The sequence below is a fragment of the Rutidosis leptorrhynchoides genome, chromosome 8 (genome assembly GCF_046630445.1).
Source record: "Rutidosis leptorrhynchoides isolate AG116_Rl617_1_P2 chromosome 8, CSIRO_AGI_Rlap_v1, whole genome shotgun sequence".
Taxonomy (NCBI): domain Eukaryota; kingdom Viridiplantae; phylum Streptophyta; class Magnoliopsida; order Asterales; family Asteraceae; genus Rutidosis; species Rutidosis leptorrhynchoides.
In genome coordinates, this window is record NC_092340.1 from 144,360,579 (window position 1) to 144,379,597 (window position 19,019).

A 19,019-nucleotide genomic window follows, 5' to 3' on the forward strand; every position below is an offset into this window, starting at 1 on the left:
AATGAGTACGCAGCAAAAAATGAAATATCGTTACAATGACAGGAATAACAATATCGTAAATGTTCACATGCAGAAGTAATAAATGCGATATCTCTTGATCCTATGTCCAAGTAGCATCACATAAGCAGTAAGTATAAGAGCTTGAATCAAACAGTACCTGAGACAAAACATGCTAAAGTGTCAACCAAAAAGGTTGAGTGAAGTTCATAGGTTTAACAAAAAGTTTGTCGTTGTTTTAGACCACAATATTTAGTTTGTAAAGTTGATCTCCCGCAGGATTAAAAAGTTATGCCAATGCGTGATATTTAGACTAAACGTTCAAGTTTGTCGCGTGACAAGTTGTGTCTGTCCTTGTCAGTTTAATTTCATTATTAATTTACACAATGACTTGGTCAAATGTATCGGGGACGTTACTCCCGATAGGCCTACCCCCAATAATTAAGCATGCCGCATCAATTAAAAATATCACTGTAGGGACTTAGTCGGACATAGCCGGGTATAGCATAGTTTAACAGTTTGGTACTTGTGTCTAAGTGTAAAAAGTAAAAACAGCATGTGTCTCACCCCAAAAGTAAGTAAGTTTGCTAGCAATTAAAGAGGGGCTATGAATTCACCTTAGTAAGTAGAGAGAGTGTTATTCCTCGGAATAAAGAGTTGAACGAGTGAGCAGAAAAGTCAACCTATTGACATTTAAGAGTAGTTAAGTGTTTTGCCCATGTTTAAGTTTAAGTATGTGTTTAAGTATAGTTTGTTTTACTAAGTTTCTATACATCTCTAATACATATCCCAAAATATTTTTATGTTACAATATAAGTAGTAGGTTTTAGGTGCTAGTAATAGTAATAGTGTATACATGTTATTTATTTTATTTTTAATTGCATATAATTTATAACATTATTTACATATTTCGGTAAAAATAATAACCGAAGTAAAAAGTAAAAAGTAAAAAGTAAAAAGTAAAAAGTGAAAAGTAAAAAAAAATAAAAAGTAAGAAAAGAATACTTACTAGTAGTAATTCTTCAAAGAGAGAATGATAGAAATTTTGGTGTGAGTTTGAATGAGAAATGAGGGGTATTTATACTTGAAAAAATTAGGTAAAAAGAATAAAATAATTAAAAGAAAAAGAAATATTTAATTCTCAATGGGATTTTAAAATTAAAAAGTATTAAATGTTAGGTCATGGGATAATGCACAAAATAAAATAATAAAAGTAGTTTTTCCATTAAAATTTTTAATTAAAAAGTAATTTATTTATTTATTTATTTTAAGGATTTTTTTATGTAAATAAACAAATTTATTTAATGTTTTTCCAAGAATATTTGTCAATAATATTTTTTTTGATTTTTTTATTTTTGTTTTATTTAATTAATAAATACAAATTTTGCATAAAAATAATAAATAATTCGGTATTTTGTATTTTTAATAATAATTATGATTTTAATTATTAAACTATAGTTTTAGTAAGTTTGTAAATATTATTACATTTATATTTAATTGGATTTATTATATAGTTAAATATATAATACATTAACTAAATAATAAAAGTGATACAAAGTTTATATACTTAGTTAAATTATGTCAAATTATATAAATTAATAATATATTATTTATTTAAGCATACATTGTTGACTAAAAATTACTATTCGGTCAATATTTAATTGTATATAACAACCCTTAATACATATAGTCAGACATATAACCCTAGGGTTAATTCAGTAATTTAGAAGTCGAAAAGTGAGGGTTGTTAAAGAATATTTCTTTCGTACCTGAGAATAAACATGCTAGTATCAATCAAAAGGTTGGTGAGTTCATAGGTTTATCATAACAATCATTTCAATATTTTAATAGACCACAAGATTTTCATTTTCAGTTCTCATAAATATACATCCCATGCATAGAGACAAAAATAATCATTCATATGGATTGAACACCTGGTAACCGACATTAACAAAATGCATATAGAATATCCCCATCATTCCGGGACACCCATCGAATATGATAATTTCTAAGTACTAAAGCATTCCAAATTTCAGAATGGGGCTTGTTGGGCCCGATAGATCTATCTTTAGGATTCATGTCAATTTGGGAGTCTGTTCCCAAATTCTTAGGCTACCAAGCTAAAAAGGGGCATATTCGGCTTCGATCCATTCAACCATATAATGTAGTTTCAATTACTTGTGTCTATTTCGTAAAACAGTTATAAAAGCGCATGTATTCTCAGTCCCAAAAATATATATTGCAAAAGCATATAAAAAGGGAGCAAATGAAACTCACCTAATGTATTTTGTAGTAAAAATACATATGACTATTTTGAACAATGCAAGGTTGGCCTCAGATTCACGAACCTATATCATTTATATATATATATATATATATATATATATATATATATATATATATATATATATACATATATATATACATATATATATACATATATATATATATATATATATATATATATATATATATATATATATATATATTAACACATAGAATTGTAATCGAACGAATATATATATTATTAATGATATACTTGTTAAATTATATGTTATATGTATTAATTATAGTTTTATTAAATTAATTGTTATTTGGTAAAATAATAATAAATAAAAGTTGTATTATCTAATAATAATAATAATAATAATAATAATAATAATAATAATAATAATAATAATAATAATAATAATAGTAATAATACTTTATTAATAAAAATAATTATGGTAATAATAACCACTCATCCGTTTTCATTTTTCATGATTCTTTTCCCATCCTAATTATATGTAAATAGGATAAATCTATTTCCTTTTCTTCTTCAAAACCAATACCATGAATTTATTCATCCTTATCTATATCTTTATCATTGATCAATCATCATCCTAATATTATCTTAATATCATTTCGGTAATTATCAACAACATGCAACCTTAATACACGGATCATCATCTTATCGAACCTTATAATCAATGTAGTAACCATCATTACCATGATCATGACCACCTATCATTGTGATCATCATCATGCTTCATATCATCATCATCAAATCATTGATACGTATCATCTAACTATAGTCATAACATAATAATGATTATGATCATAAATATAATCATAATCATAACCATTTTATCATTGTCTACGAATCATAATATCTTCTTTATCAATACGCAATCTCACCATTGTATCATTATATTATGTATAACAGATTTCAAGGTATTCGAATAAGAGGTTTACGATCAAATTAGAAACAGAAAGCGACTAGTTCATATATTACCATATACATCCCATGCTTTTCATACAAGGCCTCTATACAAACAGTTGTAGGGCTTAACCTTAATCAGACGGCCCATCAACCAAATGGAAATACTCACGGCCCAAATCGAGAAAGGCTCGGCCCAACAGGAAACCAATTCATAGTTCAAAGTCACAAGCCTAATTTAATAAACCCATTTAAACAGCCCAAGCTAGATTTGGAAACAGGAAAAGGAGTAAAGAAAACGTGGTGGCCAGCAAAAATCTTTAATGACATTGGCTTCCCCCCCTTTTTTTTTAATCAGCGAACAAGTGGGAGGTTTAGGTGGCTGTCGACCCTACTGCAACTAAAAGAGATTATTGGGACCAGATTCACAATCATCATCGATCCCTTTATGTTAGGTAAGGTTATTTGCTTTATTGACTTGTTGGTCATAAAGGAAAAAGTAAAACGCATAATAGCAGTTGCACTATAATATTATTCATCGTCGATTTATATTCATAGTGTTTGTCTGGTTTGCACAACAGAAACAGATAGAAAAAAATATATAAATATCCCTAATCAGAAGGGAAAAAGCAACAGCATGTTAAGGGTGTTTTAATGGTGGTCTGTTTGGTTTGGATTAGATCCTTGCGACAGAAAACAGAAGTAGCGAGCAACGGCTGCAGCCAATGTTGTTGTTCACGCAGATACGAAAAGTATATAGCAGTGGATATACTTTTCCTAGTTTTGGGTTTAGGTTTCATCAAAAGGAGCATTAAATAACAACGAGCTTTGATGGTGTTGTTGGAACAACAATCAATAATAATCGAAAAGAAGGAACAATGATTAAAGGTTTGTGAATATTAGTGTGGGTCTGATCAATTCATAATAGAAAATACGAGTAATAGCAGTTTACCAAGAGAATAGCAAACAAGTGGAACAAGTGTAAGTGTGTGTTTCGGTTTCTCGTCAAACACAGCCCAAGTAATAGCAGCCTTTCGAGCAGTAGATATAAGAACATATGGTGACGGGTTGTTGTGGTTTAGGGTGTTGGTTTTCGAATATAAATGATTAGTAGCATTTGTTCCTGAGGGTTCGATGATCATGGTGGTGATAGAGTGGTGAAACAATGGTGGTGACAGTTTGCGGTTTACATAGAAACAAAGAATAAAACAACTACAAGGATGATGAGCTTGGTGGTTGAGTGGTGTTGATATAATGGGGGTTATGGGTTTAATTGTAACAGTAACTTCAATTGAGTGGTATCCGGTTGTCATGGTGTTGAATCGAACGAAATGGTACAGTAACACGAACATGTTGGTGATCTTGTTCGATCAAGCAGAAGTAGACATAGGTAGTAATATTAACGAATGTGGTGATGGTGGTTCTTGTAAGTAAGTTGTTATATATTGAAGTTTTAGGATCGATTTTAGTAATGATGATCAAAGGTATTGATAGTTTGGTCTCGGTCTAGCAATAAAATAGAAGCAATAATTATTCGATAGTCTTGATAATCAGATGGGGTGTTCGATCATGGTGATGGTTCATGGTTATTAAGATAGGGGAGGGAGATGTTAATGGAGAATGAGAAGAAAAAGGATGAAGTAAAGAATAATGGTTCCTTTTGCTTTGTATTTATAATCATATATAGATATTTTAGAAAGTTAGATAATGACCGGGAGTAATAATTCATCAATTAGGTCACGGAAGTATTATTGTTTGTAAAGTGGATTGATTAATTTAAGTCGTACAAATTTAGAATCTTCAATCTTAAAGAAAAAAACAAAACAAATAAAAATAAAAATTAAATCAGGTAGTAATGGTTAAAGGATTCAATATCATATCTGATTTTGATTTGTTGTTTAATGATCTGAGTTTAATATATAAATACGTCAATATTAAATTTCTATTAATTTCATATTATTACCAATGATAAAGATATTAATGAAAGTAATAATAGAAGTAATAATAATAAAAATAATAGAACTAATACTAGTATTAATGATATAAATAATATGGAATAATACTAATATTAAGAATATTGATAATAAGGATAAAAGTAAAATAATGATAATAATAATAATAGCTAATAATATTTAAATAATAACTAAATTATAATTTCAATTTAAAATCTATATATATATATATATATATATATATATATATATATATATATATATATATATATATATATACAAATAGTTGTTCGTGAATCATCGGGAACAGTCGAAGGTCAAATGAATATATGAAACAGTTCAAAATTTTAAGACTCAGTGTAATAGACTCTGCTTATCGTGTCGAAACTATATAAAGATTAGGTTTAAATTTGATCGGAAATTTCCGGGTCGTCACAGTACCTACCCGTTAAAGAAATTTCGTCCCGAAATTTGATTCGGATGGTCATGACTGACAATAAGTATGTTTTCATGACGCGTACTAGTTGGAAATTAGAGTTTTATCACCAAAGAGTAATATGGATAAAATAATTTGTTTATGTGAAGAGTACGAGTGAAGCTATCGCAAAAGAGTGAAATGAGTAAATGTACATTCGTCATATCTTTTGACGTAGACATGATTGATTTCCAGAGTTCAAGGGATTTGGAGAAAATTCTTGTAATAAGATTTTATTCTTCGATAATTAGAGAAATTAAGATCCTCTTTGATTAAATGCAATGATCTGTCTTGATTGCTCTGTCGGATAGTTCACTATAAATCTACCCTCTTCATTTCCTTTATATTTTGGAGTTCCATCCTTTTGTTTTCTCTTCCCGACTTTAAGTTAAACGAATAATGGTTCAGAATTCGCAAGTATGAAGTTTTGAATGAACATGACTAATGTTTTAAGAGAGAGATTGTAATCGTACGATCTTGATTGGTTAAATTATCAGAATTCAAGAGAAAAGATAGAACTATCATGATCATATGTTCTTAATATGTTTGAAGATTGAGTAGAATGTAAGAGTCGTGTAACATGGAACATGATGACGTTATGGTCTGTGAATCATCACGTTTCGTTAGAAACTCAGCATGATATACTATAATATAATCACATTGATCAAGTGTCATTATATTATACTAACTCATGCATCAGTTTCCAACACTACTTCAAAAACATTCATAATTTAAGGTAGAAGGTTTATAGAATATAGAAACTAAACAATTTTCTTTATGATGTAACACAGATAGCACGGAGAGATAATTAATTTTGGACGAGAATATTTATGAAGATATCTTCAGAAATATTAAGGATATTTATAATGAAAGATACGATGATATCTTGGAATTTTAGAATCAAATTGTGATGAAGAAATTCATTCACGATGATTTAGAGTGATTAAGGAGCAAGATATTCGCTAAAGATTTCATCAGAAACATAATCATCAGGATTCTTTATGTACAAGTTTAGTCCTTGTAATTTGTCCACATTCTCCTTCATAATTTCGCATAATCCGTTTTTTTTTGGTATTAAATTTTCTATTGAGTGTTTCCAACAATCCATTCTTTATCATCAACTTCTGACTGTTATGGTCATTTACAGTTTTTGCTGCTTCATCATAAATTTTTCAAAGTTTGGAGTATTAATTCATAGATTGAGTGCTTTTCAAAATTTCAAAATGGAAGATCATAATTCTAAAAAAATAAATGTTATATGTATACATTTAACTGTTGATGTAGAAACGCTGCGAGATTCAAATATTGATTGCTGATTTCTGGTAATTGGTATGACAATTCTCGTTACTAGGTGCGGATGAGTATATGATAGGATTCTAATGAACATATCTAATGGTTCTTCGGAGAGATTTAAGTCAATGGGTAATGAAGTTGCTGGCAAGTTTACTGCTAATGTGGTGGAATATAAACGGTTCTCCGGTAACGAAGGCGAAAAGACAACGTATATATCAAGGTTATAATAAGGCTAGTCCGACTGAAAAGTCAAAGTTGACTTGCTGGAGCTGTGACAAAATTGGCTAATTTGGAAAGAGATTGCAAAGTTAATTTGGGTAAAAACAATGCCAAAGGAGCTAACACAGTTACGTGTTAAACGTTTACTCAGTTTCCGAGTATTTTCAGGTGCATAACTATATGCATAAATCTTTTCTTCCGTAGATGAAGTGCGGTTGGTTCATCCTCTCGATTTAGGTGTTTTCAAGAATCATGAAAAGTTTGAAAGCAGATTGTAATTGTTAAGATACAAATGAGGTTTAAGATGAAATTAAGTGGCAGACTTGAAGAATTGTTTAGTTTCATATGTTATAATCAATATTTTAATCCATTTTAATTGTCTAATATTGGTAGTCCACAGTTACTTATTCAATAATTCATATATAGTTTATAATATTTGAATTAATTAATACGTATCGTGACCCGTGTACATGTCTCAGACTCGATCATAACTCAAAGTATATATATATATTATTATAAAATCAACCTCAACCCTGTATAGCTAACTCAAACATTACTGCATATAGAGTGTCTATGGTGATTCCAAATAATATATATAGATGCGACGATATGATATGTCAAAACCTTGTATATGTGTCCCGATATTTAAAGTGCGTAAAATAAATAACATAAATTAAATGACGATAAATAAAATTGCGAGAATTTAAATTGCGATAAATAAAATGTAATCAGTTAGCTAGGAACAGTTAGCTGGAAACAGTTAGCGTGGATTCTTAACAAAATTTTCCTCATAGTTAATTTGTTTGTTTCTAATAAATTTTATTTGTCCCATGTTTTCTTCATTATGCCACTTGTTGGATTCTGATAAGTCAAAATCCAAATATGAAATTGAATAAAAACGGTTATTCTTTGCGGTGAACGGATACGTATATCGGTGGTTGTAAATAGGATAGTAAATGACTGTTGAATTAGATTTGAAAGAATGTACAGTGTACTTATTAATGTGAAATCTGAATATTCCTCGGGTATTACCTACCCGTTAAAATATTTTCACCATTAACAGTTTGTACAAAAGAATTTTTAATTACAATCTTTATGAAAATATAGTTACATATATATTTTCTTCAGATGTAATCATGGATTTAATGAGTTAATATGATATTAATCTCAATTGATTTCCCGTCAAAACTAGAATACATAATCTCTAAAATATTAGAGATTACATCATCGTCATGAAGAACGAAGATAATTGATGTACAACGATACGTAGAGCGATGATTATACTCGAGGTACAGAATGAGATGTTGAGACATGGATTGTTGATGGTACTGGTGCTGTTACTGATGGTACTGTTGGTGCCGGTGATGTTGTTGAAGCTGGTAAATTTTGCACTATATTCTCCAAATTGATTACTCGAGCGCGAAGTTCGTTGACTTCTTCTATTATTCCAGGATGATTGTTGGCTGGAACGAGCGGATGAATAAGGTTTAGAATTTGAGATAGTATATAATCGTGACGAGATATTCAGGAAATGAGGGTGAAAATGGTGTTGCGGATAGGTTCGCCGGTAAGTGCTTCAGGTTCTTCACCAAGAGGTGAATTCGGTTGACGGAAAGGATCGCCTTCTTCTTGTCTCCAATGATTAAGTAGACTATGAACCCATCAAGTGAACTGGGGATGGTTGATTGGCTGATTCATTCTGGTGATGCTGCTTCCGGAGCTTAGGTGAAACTCCATATCGAAATAGCTGTCGGAATCCGAGGAATTCGAACTGGTTGAGGGATTCATCTCGTACGATCAGATGAAGGATTTTCGATAAGAAATAGATTATAGGATGTAGATTAGTACCCTGCTATACATAATTTACATATGCATATATAATACTAAAATCCCATAAGTTACGGAGGAATCTACGAAAGTTTTCAGGCAAAGGTAACAATAACAGATACGCTAAGATATGAATTTATCTATACACTGTCTATGCTATAGAGGCAGTAAGACGTGTCTAGACTTTAAGGATCTAAATGATAAGCAAAACTTTTGACATGCAGACACGGTCAAAGTCCAGACCCACTAATGCATCTAAACAACTATCAGTTAGACACAGTAATGCAAGACTTGGTTCGCTAAGACCACCGCTCTGAAACCAACTCTAACGACCCGTCCTAATCTATCTGGACGAATACATTACATTTGGTTACATCGCGAGGTACTTGACCTCTATATGATACATTTTACAAACATTGCATTCGTTTTTAAAAGACAATCTTTCATTACATCGAAAGTTGACGGCATACATACCATTTCATAATATATCCAACTATAATTGACTTAGTAATAATCTTGATGAACTCGACGACTCGAATGCAACGTCTTTTGAAATATGCCATGAATGACTCCAAGTAATATTTCTAAAATGAGCAAATGCACAGCGGAATATTTCTTTCGTACCTGAGAATAAACATGCTAGTATCAATCAAAAGGTTGGTGAGTTCATAGGTTTATCATAACAATCATTTCAATATTTTAATAGACCACAAGATTTTCATTTCCAGTTCTCATAAATATACGTCCCATGCATAGAGACAAAAATAATCATTCATATGGATTGAACACCTGGTAACCGACATTAACAAAATGCATATAGAATATCCCCATCATTCCGGGACACCCATCGGACATGATAATTTCGAAGAACTAAAGCATTCCAAATTCCAGAATGGGACTTGTTGGGCCCGATAGATCTATCTTTAGGATTCGCGTCAATTTGGGGGTCTGTTCCCAAATTCTTAGGCTACCAAGCTAAAAAGGGGCATATTCGGCTTCGATCCATTTAACCATATAATGTAGTTTTAATTACTTGTGTCTATTTCGTAAAACAGTTATAAAAGCGCATGTATTCTCAGTCCCAAAAATATATATTGCAAAAGCATTTAAAAAGGGAGCAAATGAAACTCACCTAATGTATTTTGTAGTAAAAATACATATGACTATTTTGAACAATGCAGGGTTGTCCTCGGATTCACGAACCTATATCATTTTATATATATATATATATATATATATATATATATATATATATATATATATATATATATATATATATATATATATATATATATATATATATATATATATATTAACACATAGAATTGTAATCGAACGAATATATATATTATTAATGATATACTTGTTAAATTATATGTTATATATATATTAATTATAGTTTTATGTAACTAATTGTTATTTGGTAAAATAATAATAAATAAAAGTTGTATTATCTTATAATAATAATAATAATAATAATAATAATAATAATAATAATAATAATAATAATAATAATAATAATAATAATAATAATAATAATAATATAATAATAATAATAATAATAGTAATAATAATAATAATAATAATAATAGTAATAATACTTTATTAATAAAAATAATTATAGTAATAATAACCATGATAATAATAATAATATTATTAATGTTAATCAAAATAATGATAATAATCATGTATATTTATAAATCATGATAATAATATTAATAATAATAATGTTAATAATAATGTTAATAATAATAAAAGTAGTAATAATAATATGTTAGTAGGAATTCTACCTCAAAGAAGTAATCCTTAAAAAAAATGCCCAAGTTCGGGTTTGAACCCGCGACGTCCCGCTAACCCGATAGCATCCTTAACCACTCATCCGTTTTCATTTTTCATGATTCTTTTACAATCCTAATTATATGTAAATCGTATAAATCTATTTCCTTTTCTTCTTTAAAACCAATACCATGAATTTATTCATCCTTATCTATATGTTTATCATTGATCGATCATCATCCTAATATTATCTTAATATCATTTCGGTAATTATCATCAACATGCAACCTTAATACACGGATCATCATATTGTCGACCCTTATCATCAATGTAGTAACCATCATTGCCATGATCATGACCACCTATCATCGTGATCATCATCATGCTTCATATCATCATCATCATCAAATCATTGATACGTATCATCTAACTATAGTCATAACATAATAATGATTATGATCATAAATATAATCATAATCATAACCATTTTATCATTGTCTACGAATCATAATATCTTCTTCATCAATACGCCATCTCACCATTGTATCATTATATTATGTATAACTGATTTCAAGGTATTCGAATAAGAGGTTTACGATCAAATTAGAAACAGAAAGCGACTAGTTCATATATTACCATATACATCCCATGCTTTTCGTACAAGGCCTCTATACAAATAGTTGTTGGGCTTAACCTTAATCAGACGGCCCATCAACCAAATGGAAATACTCACAGCCCAATCCGAGAAAGGCTCGGCCCAACAGGAAACCAATTCATAGTTTAAAGTCACAAGCCTAATTTAATAAACCCATTTAAATAGCCTAAGCTAGATTCGAAAATAGGAAAAGGAGTAAAGAAAACGTGGTGGCCAGCAAAAATCTTTAATGACATCGGCTCCCCTTTTTTTTTTTTAATCAGCGAACAAGTGGGAGGTTTAGGTTGCTGTCGACCCTACTGCAACTAAAAGAGATTATCGGGACCAGATTCACAATCATCATTGATCCCTTTATGTTAGGTAAGGTTATTTGCTTTATTGACTTGATGGTCATAAAGGAAAAAGTAAAACGCATAATAGCAGTTGCACTATAATATTATTCATCGTCGATTTATATTCATAGTGTTTGTCTGGTTTGCACAACAGAAACAGATAGAAAAAAATATATAAATATCGGCAATCAGAAGGGAAAAAGAACAGCTGGTTAAGGGTGTTTTAATGGTGGTCTGTTTGGTTTGGATTGGATCCTTGCGACAGAAAACAGAAGTAGCGAGCAACGGCTGCAGCCAATGTTGTTGTTCACGTAGATACGAAAAGTATATAGCAGTGGATATACTTTTCCTGGTTTTGGGTTTAGATTTCGTCAAAAGGAGCATTAAATAACAATGAGCTTTGATGGTGTTGTTATAACAACAATTAGTAATAATCGAAAAGAAGGAATAATGATTAAAGGTTTGTGAATTTCAGTGTAGGTCTGATCAATTCATAATAGAAAATACGAGTAATAGCGGTTTACAAAGAGAGTAGCAAACAAGTGGAACAAGTGTAAATGTGTGTTCCGGTTTCTCGTCAAACACAACCCAAGTAATAGCAACCTTTCGAGCAGTAGATACAAGAACATATGGTGACGGGTTATTGTGGTTTAGGGTGTTGGTTTTTGAATATAAATGAGTAGTAGCATTTGTTGCTGAGGGTTCGATGATCATGGTGGTGATAGAGTGGTGAAACAATGGTGGTGACGGTTTGCGGTTTACATAGAAATAAAGAATAAAACAACTATAAGGATGATGAGATTGTAGTTGAGTGGTGGTGATATAATGGGGGTTATGGGTTTAATCATAACAGTAACTTCAATTGAGTGGTATCCGGTTGTCATGGTGTTGAATCGAACGAAATGGTACAGTAACACGAAGATGTTGGTGATCTTGTTCGATCAAGCAGAAGTAGACATAGGTAGTAATATTAACGAATGTGGTGATGGTGGTTCTTGTAAGTAAGATGTTATATATTGAAGTTTTAGGATCGATTTTAGTAATGATGATTAAAGGTATTGATAGTTTGGTCTCGGTCTAGCAATAAAATAGAAGCAATAATTATTTGATAGTCTTGATAATCAGATGGGGTGTTCGATCATGGTGATGGTTCATGGTTATTAAGATAGGGGAGGGAGATGTAAATGGAGAAGGAGAAGAAAACGGATGAAGTAAAGAATAATGGTTCCGTTTGCTATGTATTTATAATCATATATAGATATTTTAGAAAGTAAGATAATGACCGGGAGTAATAATTCATCAATTAGGTCACGGAAGTATTATTGTTTGTAAAGTGGAATGATTAATTGAAGTCGTACAAATTTGGAATCTTCAATCTTAAAGAAGAAAACAAAATAAATAAAAATAAAAATTAAATCAGGTAGTAATAGTTAAAGGATTCAGTATCATATTTTGATTTGATTTTTAATGATCTGAATTTAATATATAATTACGTCAATACTAAAGTTCTATTAATTTCATATTATTACCAATGATAAAGATATTAATGAAAGTAATAATAGAAGTAATAATAATAAAAATAATAGAACTTATACTAATATTAATGATATAAATAATATGGAATAATAGTAATATTAAGAATATTGATAATAAGGATAAAAGTAAAATAATGATAATAATAATAATAATAGATAATAATATTTAAATAATAACTAAATTATAATTTCAATTTAAAATCTATATATATATATATATATATATATATATATATATATATATATATATACAATCAAAAGCCCCAAATTTAGATGATGAACATGAAAACGAAATTCGGAGTTAGAGCTTACCACGAGTATTGTGATGACCCGAAAATTTCTGATCAAATTTAAACCCAATCTTTATATAGTTTCGACACGATAAGCAGAGTCTATTAAACTGAGTCTTAAAATTTTGAACTGTTTCATATATTCATTTGACCTTCGACTGTTCTCGACGATTCACGAACAACTATTTGTAAGCTTTTGATTGTATATTCATAAATGGAACCCCACTAGTTGTTAATGGAAGATAATAACTAGGATTCGAGTTTAAAGGTGTTGAAGGCAGGTTTTGGTTTGGTAAACTAATTAACCAAGTTAAATGCTTACAAATGAATGCAATCACTAGTATTTAGTGATTATTGAATTAGTGGAAACCATTTGTGTACATTTGGTTGACTAATTTTGAATAGAGTCAAAATTAGGGTTTGTTGGTGATTTCGGTTCGATTGTTGATTGAGTAAGTTTATAAACTTAAAATGAGTTAAGTTAAAGTATAAACTTGAGTTAATGGTGTTTTAAGGTCAAAACTAGCAAACGGCAAGATGTTGAGTTTTAAGGGGTCAAAATGGGTTTTGGGGGAATAAGTGGACTAGTGTGTGTTTCATGGCTAAATGTGGTGTCTTTGGGTATTTCGGGAACGCGGGAACTAGTCTCGTTAGTTTCGGATCTTCGAGTAGCGTTAATATGTGATTTGCACTTGTTGTTTATTTGGGTGGGTCGAGAGTCCAAATAAGTTTGTATTAATGATTATATGATAAATGGAATAGGTACATTCCATTGGCGAGTTGTGGGATTGGATTGCACTTCTTCGAGGCGTTTTAGGTGAGTGTAAATTTACTATGCACATGCGTATGTGTAAAATGGGTGCGTGTGTGTAGGGTGACCCTTGCTTGGGTTTACTCTATGTTTGTGTGGAAGAATGGACTCCTTTTGTGCTTTGGGTCCATGTGATACGCTTATGCGTTTTGGGTTATTACCCTTGGTGTTGTAAATTGGCCAGCGTATTGGATAAACCCTTTGGCGATGGGTTTGCTAGCATTTGATGTTGAGAAGATGAATCTCGGGTAGTGCGGATTCACGATGACTCGGGTAGTTCGATCATCTTGGTGATGAGGTGGTGAATTTCGGGTTGCGCGAATTCACTAAGGCTCGGGTAGTTCGGCCAACCTCGATTGTTGAAGCGTTGAAGGAAGTGAATCTCGGGTAGTGCGATTTCACTAAGGTCAGGGTAGTTCGGCCAACCTTCATGTGGTTTAGGTTAAGGGGTTAACCTTATTGTTATTGTTGATTATATTTATTGTATATGTGTATATACTTATTGTTGTGTTGTAGCTAATCCTGTGGCGTTAGCTTGGTGATTACGTAGCGTGTAGCTACTTTGTGTATGTGCTCTTTTGTAGTTTGTTTACCATGCGGAGACGGTATGTGTTTACTTTTTGTGCTTGGTGATGCGTAGCCATTTTATGCATATGTATGTGTATAGTATCTTTACATTCACTAAGCATTAGCTTACCCTCTCATTGTTGATATTTTTATAGGTTCGCGTGTTGGCCGCTCGGGTAAGCGTGGGGATTAGAGATCTTGGCTAGGTTGCTTTAGAAGATCTTTCTTTTGGACTCGATTAGGATTCGGTAGCGTAGTCCCAATCACCATGCTCGGTTTTGTGTAAAAGTAACTAGTCGGGTCATAATGAATATAACCGGTTTATGATTTAACTAACGTATTATTGTATTAAGGAGTTTAAATTATTATTGTATGTTTTCAAGTTCGTTGAGCTTACTTTGATAATAAATACGTTTGGGAAATTGTGTAATGGGACCTAAAGTGTTATTTAACGTATATTAAAAGGAAAAATTTTTATGGGCCGATATTCGGCGGGTTGGGTTGTTACAATATCGCCAACTACTAATGCTGCTACTTCCTCAATGGATGGCAAGTTGTAGTTATGACCGTCTGTGCTACGTCTGGCGATTAACTTTATTTTGAAGTTATCTTTCCGATTCTTTTCAAAACGATCACGTGCAATCTGATACATCTTGACAAGTGGATTGCACTCATCAAGCATTTCCATAAGTTCCTTAATAAGTTCTTCATCGAGAGTGTTTTTTGATGAAGTTGGTTGAGTTTGGTTTTTTCCACTAATAAAAAAAGGAAACACATACGAATCATTATAATATGATACCAAAATTACAGTTCGTATAAAAGTAATGTTAAAACTTTATTAATACAGTAGCTGATTTGGAAAATGGAGTTACCCGATGCCCCTTTTTCTATTAGCTGCTTTGTTAGTCGTATCATAAATATACAGTTGTGAATATTTTGGTGTCTTTCCTTCAGAAAGTACCAAACCACTGAGCAGATGACAATTTTGGCCACGAATACGGAAAGTCCAAGGGCCTCTTCCTCTGTTTACCGATGTATCAACTTTGCCACCCATTGATGTAAAGGCAAATATCAAATTATACTGCCTTAAATTTTCAATAAAATGTTTACTCTTTGGATGTTTTTTAATATATAAATCAAGCAAAAGTTTTGGAGGTGATTTGGTGAACTCGGGTAGAGAAATTTTTCCTTTCAAACAACAAAGAGAAAAAGAGCCTTGCAATTCTTTGGTATTCTTACCACGACGCGTCTCTTTGTACCATAGCAAAGCACCACAAGCGGAACACTTGTGACACATGTCCCCTTCGTCTTTATAATCTGTTTGTAAAATACACAACAAATGCAAGGTAGTTAAAATAAAAGAATTAAATAAGGGACTAACATGTATTATATTGATTTACAATAATTCAGAGCCTATTGTATTTATATATACCTTTGGAAATTCTAGTGATAATCGGTTTATTAACACCAGATGTCCCAGCTTCACTAATATCAAATGGTATCGGTGTTATGTTTTTTCTGTTGGTACGTTGACTTATTTTTCGTTGCTTTAGTATTGCTATTCTATTAGCTCCTTTAACTAACAAAAATGCAAAATCATAAAAAATTTGAAGGCACATTATTAAAATAGCAACATCAATACAATTATAAACAAAATTTATATAAATAAATTTAATTAAATATAAATTGTGTTAAATGTTTTAAAAAAAAAACAAACTTACTCTTGGCATCCTGCTTAGCCTGTGATTCTGGAGAAATAATGGACGTTGTGCATTTATTATTCAATAGATTACATGGTGTTGATTGGTGATGTGCTAAAAAACAATCAAAGATGGTTACATATTTGTTTAAAAAGTTGTTACAACTGTATGATTATACAATACATTTACCATTTGTAAAATGAAGTGGGACAGTTGGATATTATGATAACAATCCAGTTGACAGTGGACCTCAATATACAAACATCATTTTTAATAGTTACTATTAACACTCATTCAGTAATAAAAGGTAATAATTATGTTTGTAACAATAAGTATGGTAAACAGTTTAAAAATATATAAAACAATGAAACTTACTCTGGTAATAGTTGAATGGATTAATGATGGCGGGCGTCATTGGTTGGAAACAATTGCAAGAATATTGTGAAGGTCTCGGAGTATGCAAAACCATATTTGGCATTAAGTTTTCCTTTCCACAATTCGACCCTGGTTGGTTCATGATATAACCATAGTTTGTATATACTGGGTGAAGTTGTTTGGATTGTGTTGATGTAGCGGCATAATCTGTATTCTCACGTTTGTTTAATTAATGATGACATAACATTTAAAAGAACAAAATATTAAGTTATGAGTGTGTAAATAAGATGTATGAACAAAGAAGGCTTAGTTTATATAAAAATTATTTACAAAAGTAAAAACATTTATTGTTCAAATGTACTCTAGCATTTTGTTGATTAAGATGAATTTCTCCAAGTGGTTTTCGGTTGATTCTTTTACTCGTTGATTGTGTAGCTTGATTCTCTTTGTTAACTTTGGATTTAGACGTTTGTTTCCTCTTCGATAATGCAGATTCCATTAGGATTGTATTTTTTTAATTGGTATTTAGAAGCAAAGAAAAGGGATTAATGAAAGTAATCTTGAACAACACTAAATTAGTTTCTTGTCTGATTTTTGCAGTTTTGAAAACGAACTATGATTAAAGCAATTCGTGATGATGATGATGAGAAAATACGGATGATTTGCTTGTTTAATTTTTTTTTTAAATTTTATTGTAACCTTCCTTTTTTCTAGTAATGGCGGTTTTTTAAAAAAAATCTTTCGTAATATTCTTTTAATGACAATAAAAAATGGATCCTATATTTTAGGAAAGAAATCACCAAAATTCAAAATTATATTAACTAAAAATTATTTTACTCTTTCCAGATAAATTAAAGGCATAAAAAGGCATAATTAAAAAAATATTTCATGGTCAAACTTTTACTTTAGACCAATTGGGGTATAAAAAAGTCATTTTATGAAATAGTTGGATTGACTTTATATGATGAATATGTTAAATCTATAACTAAGAGACATTTATGATGTTTAAACCTTATGTTTAATATTAGTGCCAGCATACTATTCTACATTTCTGTAAGGTAATAAACAAAGGTAGAATTGTAATTTTAAAAAACTAACATCAAAATTAATACAAAAAAATAATCAAAACCTAATTAAAATACCATTAACCATACATACATGTCCGATAACACAACCATTATCAAAAGAGTAACATTTTCATCCTACATAATACAATCTGTTTTGAAACATACATAACTTTATTACTTCAAAAAAAGACAAAGCATAACCATGATCACCTCCATCAACGTAAATGACCATACGGCTGGATAAAAAAGACACGGTCGGATCGTCTGAAGCAAAGCTTGATTTCTTCACCACCCTTGTAGCCATTTAATTTGAGAAACCCTCTCCATCCAGCTGAAAAGTACAAATTTCGTCTGTTTCTGTGGTTATCCCCCTTTAGTCCCCACCAATGTGATCTTTCATGTATATCTAAACACTCATAAACTTTGTTTCTACGGAGCTCGGGAATTTGAAGAAAGAAAATTGAAAGATGCTACAAAACAAACATGAATGTTACATTTGCTTATTCAAACAAATAACTATAAACACTAATGGTGGATCCTATCGTATACACACATAAAAGGCATAATGGTTGCATAAAAGTAGCATCAGGAAGGCTGGAAACAACAGTTTTGTGGAGTTAACCGTCCAGCGTTCTCCGTTGTACAGGCTGCTCCGTCATGCGTAAGCCCTGAAGGCCGCCTAGCGCGTAAGCCCTGGCCGGAGAACGTCACCTTCAGCGTAAATTTCGGATCATGAATAACAGAACGTATCATCATTTGACACGTGTCCCCAAGCAATCTAGTGGATTTGACACTATAAATAGACCCCTTGGGTCGTCATTTTACACAGTTCAGATATTCTGGAAACTTTGAGAGCTGAGACTTCACTTCTCTTTCTCTCTCTACTTTCTCTCACTAGAAGTCATCCGGCTAGCACTTTTACGCTCTACGGATGACAGATTGATTAAGC

General features: G+C 31.0%; 1 protein-coding gene across 1 annotated transcript in view; it reads right to left on the reverse strand.

Annotated features, from left to right (window-relative positions):
- LOC139863861 (uncharacterized) overlaps positions 1-17,502 on the reverse strand; it is a 52,667-nt gene extending 35,165 nt beyond the window's left edge. Inside the window, exons 1-6 of the mRNA XM_071852463.1 lie at positions 17,346-17,502; positions 17,004-17,210; positions 16,650-16,742; positions 16,361-16,507; positions 15,801-16,245; positions 15,437-15,683 (exon numbers count right to left, since the gene is read on the reverse strand). Of these exons, the coding sequence (XP_071708564.1) occupies positions 15,437-15,683; positions 15,801-16,245; positions 16,361-16,507; positions 16,650-16,742; positions 17,004-17,210; positions 17,346-17,502 (1,296 nt within the window). The remainder of the gene's footprint in view (positions 1-15,436; positions 15,684-15,800; positions 16,246-16,360; positions 16,508-16,649; positions 16,743-17,003; positions 17,211-17,345) is intronic.
- Positions 17,503-19,019: the final 1,517 nt, after the last annotated feature.